The sequence below is a fragment of the Corvus moneduloides genome, chromosome 3 (genome assembly GCF_009650955.1).
Source record: "Corvus moneduloides isolate bCorMon1 chromosome 3, bCorMon1.pri, whole genome shotgun sequence".
NCBI classification, from domain to species: Eukaryota; Metazoa; Chordata; class Aves; order Passeriformes; family Corvidae; genus Corvus; species Corvus moneduloides.
Window position 1 is genome coordinate 28,972,194 of NC_045478.1, and position 15,228 is coordinate 28,987,421.

The 15,228-nt window shown below is 38.1% G+C and overlaps 1 protein-coding gene across 3 annotated transcripts in view; it reads right to left on the minus strand.

Annotated features, from left to right (window-relative positions):
* Nucleotides 1-15,228, minus strand: part of EYS (eyes shut homolog) — an 855,823-nt gene that overhangs the window by 6,943 nt on the left and 833,652 nt on the right. For all 3 annotated transcript variants that reach the window (XM_032104713.1, XM_032104714.1, XM_032104715.1), the window contains 2 exons: nucleotides 14,456-14,628; nucleotides 5,088-5,249 (listed from right to left, as the gene is read on the minus strand). In XM_032104713.1, the coding sequence (XP_031960604.1) occupies nucleotides 5,088-5,249; nucleotides 14,456-14,628 (335 nt within the window). The remainder of the gene's footprint in view (nucleotides 1-5,087; nucleotides 5,250-14,455; nucleotides 14,629-15,228) is intronic.

Consider the following 15,228-nt stretch of genomic DNA (forward strand, 5'->3'; position numbering starts at 1 on the left):
TCTTGAGCAGTATTATTGCCTCGCGTTGGCATGATGCATCCTATAACCATCACAGCTCCAAGAGGTATCTGCTCACTGCTCCTTCCTGCCTTGCTGAGCTGAGGTCGCATTGCTTTCATTCTTTTTTTTCATCATTCTGTTCTTCATGTTTTCCTCTCATCCTGCTCTCCTGTATGATTTTACATGGACCTGAACCACATCCTCTTACCCTGTCACCCCTTACATATTCTTCCAGGAGCAGAACTTTTCTTATCTAGAAGGGGTTGAAATAGCCCTATCAGCCTCCAACTGAATGGCTACAATCTGTGGCCAAGGAAGATGATGCACTGTGGTGTCCACCTGAGAGGAAACCTGACCGGTAGTTGTCCTTGACATGCCTCCTGAGCATTTCCAGTAGCCAGTCACCCCAAGACACCAGAATAAGGCCCAAGGCCAAGGAGAGAAAACAGGGAAGAAGAGGAAGAGCTATAAATGGATAGAATGAGGGAATGAAGAACAGAGAAGAGATGAGCCTTATTCTCACCCTTCTGCAGCTTCTGCTGTTAATTGCTAGCTGATAATATGTCAGCATGGTTGAAACTGCCTTCCTTTAAGTAGTTTAACCTTAACCTTGTCTTTGCCCTTGTCTGAGTGTGTGCATGCAGTTAGGTATCAGCTGGCTGACAACGTGAAGGAGCTTGTTGCAGCTGTTGTAGCTTGATCTTTTACCTCGGGGTGACCATAGCCAGTACCCCTAATGCACACTTAGAGGAGCTACCCATGGATATGCTTTCATGGATGATTATAATTTATTCTGCTCCATGTATGGAGTTCCATCTCACAGCTCATGCAAGACTGAAAACTGGTGTCAAGCCAAGCCTATATATTTTCAAACCATGTAAAAAATCAGTGTGTCAATAGGTAGAGTCCAGCTTCAGTTTGGAGCACCATCCCATAGCAGGAAGGGCATAGCTGGGATCCAGAGCAACCCTACAGACCGTGATGCCCATGCAGCTGCAAGGCGTGGGCAGTTATCTATTTGTAGGTCAGAATATTCAGCATCACCTTTCCAAAATGTGTTTCTTCTTTGTGAAGAAATTTTCTGTGCTTCCTTTAGTCACCACTGTTAACCTGGCACATTTTGGCAGCTGGAAGAGCCACCTTCCTTGAGCAGCCTCAATTTGCCAAACTTTTTTGTTTTGCTTGCCAGTGGCAAATGGGTAACAATAATATTTCATATGAAACAGATTTCAAGACAGTGGGGATGTCTGTTCTGTCACACAGCTGGCTGGCAGTTCTGCTTCCTACACTGCTGATTTAGTCCATACAAATAATTCCAAAACTAGTAACAAAGCAGAAATGATGTCCCTGTCAGCTAAGGAAATATGGCTGCAAAGAGAAAAGACTCTAACCACTGAACTTCTTGTTTTAAAAGTGGGTGAATAATCAGTTTCTTTCTGATTAGGGAAACAACACTCCTGCCTTTTGGGTATTCTAGAAATTCTGAATATTTCCAAAAGATTTTAGTCCAGTTCCATGATTCAGTTTTCATCATAAGCAATGTTTTAGAAAATCATACAGACATCACACACTTGTACTGGCATTCTCTTATTTTCATGTTATAGATTTATAAACTGAAATGCCTTAAATATCAGGAGTTAAAATTTTCAGGTTTTTCAAACCAGGTAGGTAACATCATCTGGCTAAAGAGAGACAGAGAACTGCTGTTGCAAATGTGAGTGTTAAATTTAGCATGAGTCATCCCATTCTGTTTATTAACCTGACTTCATTCTTAGTCACCTAGCATGGCTGTTCTTTCTCATCTCTTTGGGGAGCAAACCTTTCCATCACCCTGACCTGAACTCTGGAATAATGCAGGCAGTCTACGGCACATTCCACTTTTGTTAACAAAGGTAAAGTTTCAGTAATGCTATGACTCAACAAAAAAACAAGGCTCCTTCTAAACTGCCTTTTACCCAGAGTGCCAAGGCCTCCAAGTATATAGAGGGGTTGCTGTGTAAATGGACTGAATTATATACATTCTTCAAGCACTTGGTGGGCATCCAGCAAGCCCTGTCTGAATTAAAGGCTGTTTAATCATTAGGGGTCTCATGCTTTCATTGGTAAAAATAGGATACACTGCCCTTGAGAAAATGTGAAGTGAGCTGGCCTTCTACAGACAGTATGCTGGACTCCACATGAGTTCCGTAATATTTGCAGAGACCTTGCCCAGAAGCAGTGCATAGAGCAAGTAGTCAGAGGGGAAAAAAAATCCCCTTGTAATTCTATCTTCAAGTTTCTGAACTCAGCTCACTTGTTGGGTTGGGTTATATCCCCAGCTTATTACTAATATTACTAGCCACATAAATTTTGCCAGCCTTTGGAAATTATATTCTTAGGGCCTGCAGAAATCGGTAGTACCAGACTTAAAGTCATGAGGCAAATTCGGAAGGAGTTGGCAAAGCAACAAAATGGATGACTGGCAATTAGAGGAAATTATGCTAATGGATTCACAGGATGTTTTCCATTTCATGCCAGTTTGTGAGGTGTTTAAATGTGTGTACTGGAGTAGTGATATTTTTAGAGGAATAGAAGCTGAAACTGGCAGATCAACTTTAAAGTAAGGAGACTTACCCTTTCTAGAAAGTTCTGTAATGTTCTTTGGAAAGAACAAAGCTGGAAGAAAACGTTTCAGCAGAAGTCTCATGTTTTTTTCTTCACCTACTAAAGATGTGATTTTATTTTTAATGATGGGAGGATTATTTGATGGGACATGCCCCTGAAGGAAAAGTCCCAGTGTAGTGTTTACATGGGTGACTAACCAAGCTGATATATAACTGTGCTACTCAGTATCATTGCTAAATTAGCTTCATAGTCAGCTCATTTCTTTTAAGAAAACAGCACTGGCTAGTAAGGAAAAAAATTTCTAATTGTTTCCTATTAAAAAGGAGTTTTAGAAACAAAATCCTGTGATTTCAGCAATTAATTTATTAAATTTTACATAACTGTGTAGAAGAAGCTTTATTTAAAATGCTTTCTAAACTAATCCTCAACAGAAAGCTCTATCTCATCTGCTGGCTGCTAAGAATACTTCTGAGTCTTTCATCAATCTAATTCTGCCTGGATTTGACAGGATTATATGAAGGCAAATATAAAAAGCCAGACGATTAGCTTTTCCTAAATTTTTCAAAACTTGAGGACAGTGAAAGTGGAAGTGAGAAATTTGTAAATAAATTACTCTATATAAGATGAATTTTATTTTGAAATGGAATTGCTATGATTCTAGAAAGAGATTGAAAGAAAGTATTCCTTCCTGTGCAAACGAAACACTCAGGAATGGCAATAGAATGAGGGCATGCTTGAACTAAACCACTCCTGGCCCAAGTTAAACATACTTAGCACTCTCTTTGATGCTTCCAAAGAGACACTTAATTTCATTATATGCTAGCTGCTTCCATGACCTCTGACTATACTTTTTGAGAAAGATCCTTCTTTTCTCTCTTCTATTTTTCATGGCCCATGTAATGCTTTAGTTTGTGCAGGAGAGAACTATTCACCAAGAATCTCAGAACTTGGCCTGTAAGGGATAGAATTATAAAAGATTGATTGTAGAAGAAAGAGCCCTTTGCTAATACATGTATTTTTATTACAGATGCTCCATATATTTTTCTTTGAAGCTTCTTCTCTGTATGTGGTTGCAATTAGAGTAAGGCAAACTGGAGGTGCCAGCAGTGTATGATGCATTGTCAATCTGTTGAAACATCTGTGTACACGATAAGGTGTTGGTACATTGGGCATGTGTGTGATAATATTAATTTGTGCCTGAGTATGTTTATTGAAATATCTCAGAGCTTTAGACTTTGCACAAAGGAATGTAAAAATACATGATCAATAGTTAATTTGTTTTTTGTCTAAGATGATGTTATGGATGACACATAATGCTTCTGTTTGAAAATGTGCAAGTCATCATGTAAATGCAATTGAGTATGGTAATAAAGTAATTACAAAAAATGTACACCTTAAAGACTAAATTTTAGGATGTACTTACACTATCAAAGTATGTTTTCTTGACATGAAGTTTTAGGAATGTTAACTTAGTAAAGTTTAAAATAATTCTATGAATATTTTATTTAGATCTATTTGTCACTCTGCATATCTGGGAAATGCAGAACTTGGATGTTTTACATGCTGCACCAGCACACTTTTCAACATTATATAATAAAAAGCTACACTTCTGAGAAGCCTCATTCGCTCTGTTTACTTTCACTTGTTTGATCAGTTTTTATATTGCTTTGGTTTTGGTCATTTAAAACACTGGGCCAGCCCCCCAAACTGAAAATCTTAGTGTAGCTTATAAGAAGCTGTCCGTGGTCACTTTTCAGGGTGAAGTGCTTTCCTGAACCATTAAATAAGTTCATTATGTACTTGCTGGCTTTGGACTAATCTAAAACGTTGATTTTGCATGTTCTTTTCTTATGAACCTAATTATTCACAGTTCAAAACAACTGTACAATACAGTTCTGGTGTCCCCAGCATAAGAAGATATGAAATTATTGGAGCAAGTCCAGAGGAAGGCCTGGTAAGAGAACGGGAGAACCTCCGCTACAAAGACAGACTGAGAAAGTTGGGGCTGCTGAGCCTGGAGAAGAGAAGGCTGTATGGAGACCTTACAGGATCTGGAGTGGGCTACAAGGAAGTCAGAGAAGGGCTTTGTCAGGAACTATAGGACGAGTAATGGGTACAAACTGAAAGAGAGGAAATTTAGGTTAGCTATTAGGAGGACAGTTTTCACTGTGAGCGTGGTTAGACACTGGAACAGGTTGCCCAGGGAGGCTTGATGCCCCATGCCTGGCAGTGTTCAAGGCCAGGCTGGATAAGGCCTTGAGCAGCCTGGTCTAGTGGGAGGTGTCCCTGCCCATGGCAGGGGACTTGGGACCAGATGATCTTTGAGGTCCCTTCCAATCTCCTAACATTCTATGATTCCATGATAAAACCCAGCCAGCATGAGCAGTGAGTTACAGAGACTGAATGCCTGAATGGCTTCAATGTACTGCCTTTTTCACAGAAGTACCTGGCTGTATGATAGCAGCAAGCTGGAATCCCCTTACCTGACTGAGTCCCCAAACGCTGTGCAGTGTAGAACAGGATACCATCTGGAGAGAGAGGCTGGAACTGCAATTTAATATGGGTCTTATGCCGGATATAAAAGGGTGCAAATGACATCCATGATGAGTCATTATTTCTGAAGGATGGATCACTAATGGAAATATCTGAAAAATACAAGAGGAAATGTCTTCTGAAACATATTTTGGGAGGACTGCATTATTATGGACCAGTTATTTTGTATAGTACTTAAATGCTGTACATAATACTTCCAATTCTTCCCTTTCCACAGAATAAAAATAACCTAGATACAGAACAAAACTTAGATAATAGCAAATAAATGCCATTGTCTTCTGGATGCCTTATTTTCCTCAACAATCAAGGCTGCAGTTCTAATGCAAAATAAATGTGATTTTGTTAGCATTCATTTTCAAATAAATATAAGTGTAAATTTCACATTGTTTAAAAATTTAAATGCAAGATAGTGTTGCAAGAGTCAAAATAAACATTTATTTCGTCACCATACAGAGGAAAATCCTAGTATTTGTAATGAGGTACTTTGTGTGTCCTAAGAATGTACTTTTTTAAGTGGGAAGTGTTCATTAATTGTCGCTGAAATTTGTTTTTAGGATAATAATACTGAGATGTTTGATAATTCAAATCATCCTATCTTATTGTGAAAGAGAACACACAGAATTACAGGGAAGATAGAGTGTACACTTTTGAGCTATACACAACTTAATCATTATGTCTTACCTCTTCTCTCAGTGCTGATTGTTCATATACCCCTACAAAATCAGTCTGGTTCAACTGCCTTCAGCCAACTGACAAATTATTATACTTTTCTATACTGTTTATGTGACTTGAAACCATTTCCAGTTTTTCCCCCTGTAACAACATTTCATATTGGAGATATAATTATCACAGAATCAAAGAACCACAGAATGGGTTGTCTTGCAAGGTGCCTTAAAGATCATCTAGATCCAGCTCCTATGCTATGGCCGGGGACACCTTCCACTCCAACCTGGTCTTGAGCACTTTCAGGGATGGGGCATCCACAACTTCTCTGGGCAATCAGTTCCAGTGCCTCACCAGTCTCAAAAGATTTTTTTCCTAATATCTAATCTCAACCTACTCTGTTTCAGCTTGAAGCTATTCCCCCTTGTCCTGTAACTACATGCTCTTGTAAATAATCTCTTCAATCATGTTAGTTAATAGCTAATTCATTATCATGTAGTTGTTAGTTTACTGTATTTTTGGGTTCACTGGAATAAATCAAGCTACTTAGATGTGCAGGGTGTATTTAGACCTGTGTGTGATAAACCCTTTTTACTATTTAGTTAAACAGCAGTATTAAATGCCTGAGTTGTAAGTGTTCCCTCCTCACTTCTCAGTTTCCCAGCTGAAGCTGTGCTGTTTCCCTTCTAAGAGGTCAGCATCTTTCCTTGTTTTGGCGCTCCCAATTTCATAGTTTTATACTAACTTGCTCTCAGTCAAATATACCTTCAGGATGTCCTTGAAGCGCATTCCGAGATACCTTTTGCTATCTTTCCACACTCAAGTTTTCTGAACAGCATCTGCTGGTGAACCCACTCACCACTCAGCAGCAACTTGCACTGCCTATCACAGATGGGCCTCAGTTATTAGGCTGGAATACAGCCAGCATCCTGCAAGCTCTTGTGATTTGTCTATTTGTCACACCACCTCCCTCAGAATAGGGTTCAAGGTGTTCCTGGTGGACTGTGTCCAGCAGGCAGGTGCATCATTATACAGGATCCAGATCTCTCACCTGTTATCAGCAAAACCTGACCATGCCTCTTGGATGGGCAGTGACTGCACAGCTGACCTTTTTATTAATTCCCCAGTAGATTACAGATAATACTTCTGAGGAAGGTACATGGATTTGATGGCACAAAATCTCAGTACGTCTAAAAGTAAGTTTTAATCATTGGAATATCAATTATAATGGATTATTAAATGCTTGAATGATCAGAATCAGGCTTTTGATGAGCTGTTATTCCATCTATATATATATTCTCAAATCACTCCCATCCTGAGTATCGTAATAGCTGTTACGCATCCTATCAAGGCTAGGCAGTGTCTGTAGGAATATATTACATAATGTCAAAGGTATGAAGTTCCTGGCATCTATACTCAAAATTTGACAGAAATAAAAGTAGTTTTGAGAATAGCAATTACCCTGGAAGATAAATAGTAATAAAACTTGCTAAACAGATTTGGTGATGTACTTTACATCACTAGAACTTATAAACACTATCAGGGACAAAAGACAGAGTAATACTTATTATTCCATATGGATTCCTTTTCAGTAGATAAGGCCCTCCATTAGTAGTTAAAGATAAAATCTTTACTTTACTGATGTCTTCATATTTAAAAATAAATCAGTAATAAGAATTCATTTTGTACATAGACATTTTTTCTTCATGCATCATTTGTAAATCAGTCTCCTCCTATCAGATTTTTGTACAGTGAGACTTGCATGTGGAGGAACTGTGCCACAGTGGTCAATCTTACATGAAAATATGCTGCTGCTTAAAAGGCTGCCTTAGGCAAAGTGTATAATGAGGTATCCAAAAGTCTCTATGGCAGATTCAGTTTACTTTGTCAATGTAGTTAATTTTTTGCTGCTTATGGAGGAAGCCTGGACAATGACTAGTGTGAGAGCAAAATCAGCAGGATTGAAATGCTACACTGCTTGTCACTGGAAGAAAGGAAGATTGCTTTGATAAAAAGCCTTGAAGCAGAGAAAGAGAACAAGGATAAAAGGTGATTTTATAGTATCTCTCAGAGAAAGAATTAAATCCATGGTTTCTTATTACAGATAGAGTATTAAAAAATAAGACCCACAGCTTCAGCAACAGATGTCAGAATTCTTTACTAAGGAGGTATTATCCTGATTTATAGATATCAAATACAATACTCTATTTAATATACTTCATTCTGAAACTTCTAAGATGCAAATATTTTATTTTCATTATCCTTAAAAAGTAGGCTTATTTCCAGTAAATATATCTTACAAGTGTCAGAAAGTAACATATTTTGCCACAATGCAGCAGGAGTAACTATAGGAAGTACTAGAATGATTTACAATTTTCTTGTAAATGTTCTGTAGATCTTGCAAGTACTGATGATATGCATGGAAAAAAATCTGACTTGACAGGTGCATGGAACCCATATGTGCACCCATATCCCAAACCAGAATGCATTCACTCAGCCACAGTGCACAGAGGTGAGCAGTATGAAATTTCATTTTTGCAAAATTGTTTCTATAGACAGACAAACTTTTAAGGTGAAGAATATGACAATTTAAGCTTTTCAATTTGCTTTCATGGCAGGCATACACAAAGCTAACACGTCATAGGCTGAGGTACTCTAATGCTGTTTTCTAGGCAGCAAACTTTTTTTCACCTAAGAAAACAAGTTGTTCAGCTAAACTTGCGCAAGACAACACCTGTGTTACATATGCTTACTCCCAAGAAACTCTGCTAAAACAAATGAGGTAAATGGATGCCTGTGCTGATCCTATAAGCTAAATTGGTAGGACCTGTGCTGTGTAACTGCTGCATTACTCACTAGAACACCCAGCACCGCGGGATGCCTTGTAAGTGCAACAGGCATTTAAACAAATCCTTCCGTTCTGTATCCGATTAATGGCTCGGTTTTCTAAGCTGAATACTAGTATCTGATGATGCTACACAGCACAGTTGGAAGAGACCACAGTGGATCACCTGGTCCAACCTCTCTGCTCAATCAGGGTCATCCTAGAGCACATTGTACAGAATCGTGTCCAGACACTTCTTGAATATCTCCAGTGACAGATACTCTGCAGCCTCTCTGAGCAATCTGTTCCAGCTTCCAACAAGAATGGGAAAGGAAATGTGAGTCACTGCTCAAAGGAGTGAGGACCTAATAACAAAAGACATAGAAAAATCCATGTCTGGCTCATTTTTCACTTGGTAAAGCCTGATCAAGCCTCCCAAGTCCCCATGCCTGCTAGCTGAGCTTGAGCAAGTGAAACATCAGTTCCACAGTGATGAGGCAGGTGTTAAGGTCAAGCCTGCAAATTAGTCTGTGAGTCAGGGTCCAGATCAAGTGGATATTGATGCTGCTGCAGTGAATTTCAGCACACGATCAAGGGGTACTTGAAGTTACTCCTCAAGCAATGTAGGAGGAAACTCCTGCTGGGGCTCCTCTGCAAAGCTGTCTTTGAGACCAGACACCAGCCCCATCCCTCCGGGCTGAGAAATGCGCTCATATCTTTAGGCTCATAATAGGAACTTATATATTGAACTCACATTTAGACACCTAAATCTAGTTGCTTTGCCTTTAAAACTAGTTCCCACCATTAGCTAACTACCTACCTACCTGACTAACTCTGAAAACCTTCACAAAGTAGGGCGGCAAGCACATTTCCAGCAAATCATTCATGCTCATAGAGGAAGTCTAAGTAATTTCAGAGTCATCCTGCTAAGTGCTAGTTAGCTGGCTGTATCTTGTTCTTACTCAGTTGGGTGACTGGAGGGAATAGTAAGTAGATGATTGAATTTTTATTGGAACATCACATTCCATGATGACATGGCTGACTTGGTGTGAGGGTATTATCATCTCCTTCATTTTATCATGCATGACTCCCACTTGCATTTATATATGATGTATTTAAGTAGGTAACTCACTTTATTCTACTTGGTGTTTTAAATTATACAGATAAATATTACAAATGCATGTTCCCTTGTGCTTGCCATGAATATTAAGTTTACTGGACTGTTAATGATAAAGCTGAAAGCTTAGATTGCTTTTCAGGTAAAGTTTAGACAACACTTTTTATCCTTATAGGACATGAATGCTGTAGTTACTATTTAAAGATTTTCTCATGTTGCCACAAGTTTTCAAAAAATATCAATGGAAACAAAGCTTGATGGGATTGGCATTGCTTAAATGACTAAAAGACAATAGTGACAATAGTCACTGTGACTCAATAATAAATTGTCATTATGGTTAAACATAGAAACAAAAATTTCCAAATGATAGCTATGAAATAGACTATGCAAGTCTAACTGCATTGTCAGGTAAACCCAACATACGTGTACATGTATGTGTGCTTGACTGTGTATATAAGGTATCTTTTCCTGTAAAAGTTGATTTAAATCATACTGTGAATTAATTTGTGTTACAATAGTAGTCAAAATATGTCAAGTAACATTCTATACTACGTAGAAAGTAAAAAATATTTATAGTAAAAATTATTTCAAAAGTCAGGGTTTTTTTTCCTGTCAGTTTATCAGGTATTTTCAAAAATTTTCTGTACTTTTATATCAAAATAATAGAATTTGACATCAAAATAATATCTAGAAAATTGACTTGAGCTGAATAAACATGGCTCAAGGAAGTTGCTTGCCCTTTGTTCTTCAGGGAAATGGCTTTATTGCTTGACAAGTATCTCATTAAACCAAGGACGGAACAATGAAAACTTTACATTTCTTTCAGTTCTTCAAGAACTGTACATTGACAGGCAGTATTTGTAGCTATGGAATTCAGAGGCTAATATACAGTTGAAGAAATCTATTTATTAAATTGTTTCTTTGTGAAAAAGGCAGTAGCATTCTGTTATCATGCCTTGAAGTCAAGAAAAAATATCATAATGGATTTTATGAACGTATGTGGCACAAACTATTCCTGCGAAAGAAGACTGCTGAATAATTTCAAATTCGTAGAAATACTGTGATGAAAACCCTGTTTACTTTCACCACTGGCAAATGTTCTCCAATAGTGCCATCTATAGAATCTTTCAAATATTACATTGCTGTCCCCTGAAATAAGAACATTATCAGTCTCTATTATCTCACAATTAACTTAATCTGGAGTTGTAGGTCTTCTTCATTCCTCTACTAAATTATCTGGGAAATAAATACACTTAGTACCTATAGAAACTCTATCTTACGTGTAAATATATCTCAATGTGTAATGGAATGTCAGAGGAACTTTACTGACTTAAAATTTATTTTTGTTTAAGTTTTTAATTGCCTTTAGTGATACTCTTTATGCCAAGATTAGAGACTTGATTTAATCCATTAAGATAAATGGCAAGAAAAAAACCCGAACAGTAAGCCATAAATGTTTAGATATTAAAAGCGTGCTTCAGGGAGATGTTGGATATAGTTGCTGTGTTAATTTTTTCTCTAAACCTCCATTATTGGCCACTGCTGGAGACAGGATTACTGGCCTCACACAGAGACGTGGTTCTTATGAGAGGAATAAGTTGCTAAAATAGAATTTAGTAGAGATTAGAATATAATTGCAGATGGTATTTATGGATAATGTCTGTAATTTTAATGTTCACATCTCTTAATAATTACTAGTTATGTAAAAGATATTGTGCGTTCACGTATGTAACAGTGTCCTGTATAATCAAACTACCTGCAGCAAAAGGGTGTTCCTTCTTTCTCAGGAAGAATCATCCTCAACATTTGGTCTTGGCCACTGCTTCTCACAGTAATAATCACAGTGAATCTAACAGGTCTACTATATACTTGCAGGGAAACTGAAAAAAACAGGTCCTTAGAGACTTCTCCCTCTTCAGAAACCCTTTGAGACATCTAATTACAAAGGTATTCATTGGCACAAGTGGAATAAACTGGAATGTGGCATACAAAGCCATGCAGGAGACTACCCAGACAAACTACTGGAAACTCTTGTTTGTTTTGAATATTGTGTGTTATTGAAATAACTAAATTATATGCTGCTCCAGGCTGAAGCTTCACTTCTTAATCAGAAGGCAAATTAGAATTGTCTGGTACTTCAGTTGCAAACTTTTAAGTCAAATGACCAAAAGATTTTATTAGCATCATGTTTTGGTGTTGTGGAAAACATAGCTACTTTTAAAGAAACCCTAGATAAACTACTCTCCCATATTCCTCATCCTTGTGGTTATGGGAGTGCTAACTAAGAATTGACACTGTGCCAGATCATGGCAATGTTCGGTTGCCATTTATGCACTTCAGGAGCTGGGCTGGCTTTGCTGTGTTACTGTCACAGCTGTGACCTTTTCAAACCAGTGGAACAGCATTATTTGGTGCTTCACGTGTCACGAACAGTCTTGGAAGTGGTTTGAGTCCAAATGGCAATGTTAACACCAAGCGAAAAAGACTCCTGCATAAATCCTCCACTTCCCTCCCATTTCATTACAATCACTCTTGTTTCTTGGCTCTGACATCTAAAGCTTAACCATAATGTACCCTATGTCTGTGCTGACAGTCACTGCATCCTTGATGGCTTGAGTTGATGCTCTAAGCCGGACACATCACAGTTAAAAACAGCATTGTCCTCATCTGCTCATATGCCTTCATCTCTCATCTCTCAGGTACATAGTTAATAAAGAACCTCAAACATTTTTAGTGTTTGCCAGACAAGTTAGTGCTTGATTATTTCCAGTTTATGCCTGAGTACCCTTAATAATTGTGTTCAGAATACTCTTGTTTATTATTGTGGTTCTACCCCTATTGCCCCATTTATTCACTTCACCTGTGCTGTTCCTCTGCAAACCATACTGTTGTACTGTCTTTACCAGTTGCTATTATCTGGTAAATCCCTATTTGTTCTTACCCTTTGTTATTCTACTCTGTGCTTTTTTTGCCTCATAAATCTCTTCTCACACTTTTTTCCTTCTTTCTTGTACATTCATTAGTCTTCATCCTTTAATTATCCTTTGTTTTCTCCCAGTCCCTTGGGCTGTTCTTTGCTCTCTGTCTCTTTTTCTTTTGGCTCCAATAACCACCATTAATCTAGAGATGAGATATTCAATCTTGATAAGCAGCTGTTTTTTAGCAATTTGCCACCCTCTAAAAGTGCAAACTGCTCTTTGAAAAATCTCATGATAATTCATTACTCTGCCACAGAGTAAGGTGAAATACAGGGCAAAAGGTTTGGTCAGGATCCATAGTACCTATTCATAAATGGAAAGCTTTTAAATAATACAGAGAGGAACCCTCTAATGTGTTTACCAGGTGAAGAATTACTAAAAGGAAGACAATCTGTAAGAAATACAATTTTCTCTTGCTCCAATATAAGTCTTGTACTGGTAATGTGGCCATCATAAGAAGATCCAAATGTATTCTGAAACCTAAACACAGGAGTGTTTACCTGATTAATTACCTGCTTTATATATAGCACATGTCCTGATGATCAGTATCCTGAATCCAGATGGTATTGCTTTTGAGAACCTCACTTGAAATGAGAATTCAAAATTGAAAGTTCATATAAAGAGCCTTGAACAGTTGTTGCAGCAGAAGCAATAAAGCAAGCACATTCTTACATGGAATAAGGAATTCAACAGTAACTTTCCAGAAGCTATATTCTTTTTCATTTGAGCCTACCAATTCCACGTGTAATGGGATTTTAAAACTATCCATCTATAGGGTGAGGACTGCAAATCAGGTCAAATGCAGTTCAGCTTGTCAGTTTCGTGCTTCAAACTCACACAACAAGAGAGGCTGGATCTTGACAGGCAGTTTGGAAAGGCAGCTATTTAACAGTAACTGGAGTTCTCCAAAAGTTGTACAGAAAGCTTCCTAACAGGAAGACATAAATTTGTACAAAATTAACATGAATCTAAGAGCTGTGGAACAGAGGGCGTGGACTGTTCAACACTTCCTTACACACAGAGGCACTTTGGGCAGTTGCAGGAAAAGTCTCTGAGCTTGTAGCACCTGTGTATCCACATTGTTGAATATTCATTTGTGCAATCTCTCAGAGAAGAAAATAAAGGACTCCTTTACATGAGGGTAAGAAATGCAAAACCTGCAAACTGAGGACATATTTTGAGGGTGACATGTTGAAAGAAAGCTGGGGAGAATAATCACTTGCAGATTTTTACAGTGATGTTTGCATCTTTTATCATCGTTATCAGTGCATCCCTACCCAGTAGCCTGTGAAGTCAACAGGAACCTCTTCATCAGGATCAGTAGAAATTGGATGAGGTCCCAGATGCTTCCCTCCTCTGCACCACTACTGAAATCTCAAGTGTATTTCCCATCATACTTCATTATGGTGAGCTTGGGAATTGATATAACATTGCTCTGCAATGCTTCCTGTCCCCTTGGTGTCTGACAAATCATGCTTGTGAACTTGGTTGAATGATTCGAAAAAGCGGAAAGAAAAAATGGTGTTTAAAATAAGCAGAGTAAGGAAAAATATCTAACAACTCATAGCTTTAAATTACTTTTTCTAACAGAAGCATGACTTTCTTAAATCTATTTTGTACTTTGTGTCTCTATGCCACATTTAATTGATATATTGCAAAATGCTGTGGTTTTACATCACGTAATTGTGTGTACAATGTACTGTGCATTTGACATACCTTGTTCACAGTAGGTACCAGTTGTTCCAAGAGGACAGTGACATGTGTAGCCATTAGGCAGTGGCACACAGGTACTGCCTTGCTGGCACAGATGCGGAGGATCATGCTCAGGTTCACACACTGACACAGTTTCTGTGCAAAATGCACCTTTCCATCCAGTGAGGCAGTCACAGCTACACAGGGCAAGTGAAACGAAAGAATGCAACAGTATTATCAAAAGAAATCAACATGTCAGTAGCAATCTAATCAAGACTTTCAAGTCTGGATACCTATATTTAATAACGTGATCCAAAATGGTTAACAAAAAAGAGTATTAACGAAGTTTGACACTGATTGTGCCGTAATCAAACCTCTCCTGATGGGAGAGAGTTTTTGAAGTCCTTGCCAGGAGTTCCAGAGACAAATGGGACTCTCAGCCTTTGCTGCTTCTTGAGAGTCGTTTATTAAGTCTTATCAGAGAAACAGAGTCACTAGAGTGATCCAGACATAGCACAAAGCAGAGAATACAGGAGAAAGCCAAACTATCAAGATTACACTGCCTTTTTAAAGGTAAATCAACCAATGGTTATTAAAAATGTACATTATTTTTACTTTTCTACCAATTATTTAGTAACACAGCCAGGAACTGCGGAATTCTTCATCCAATCATCCCAAACTACTGTTACTGCAGAATATGGAGTAGTAGAAGAAGAAGAAGAAGAAGAAGAAGAAGAAGAAGAAGAAGAAGAAGAAGAAGAAGGAGGTTTGGAGAACAACAACAATCCTCCATTTTG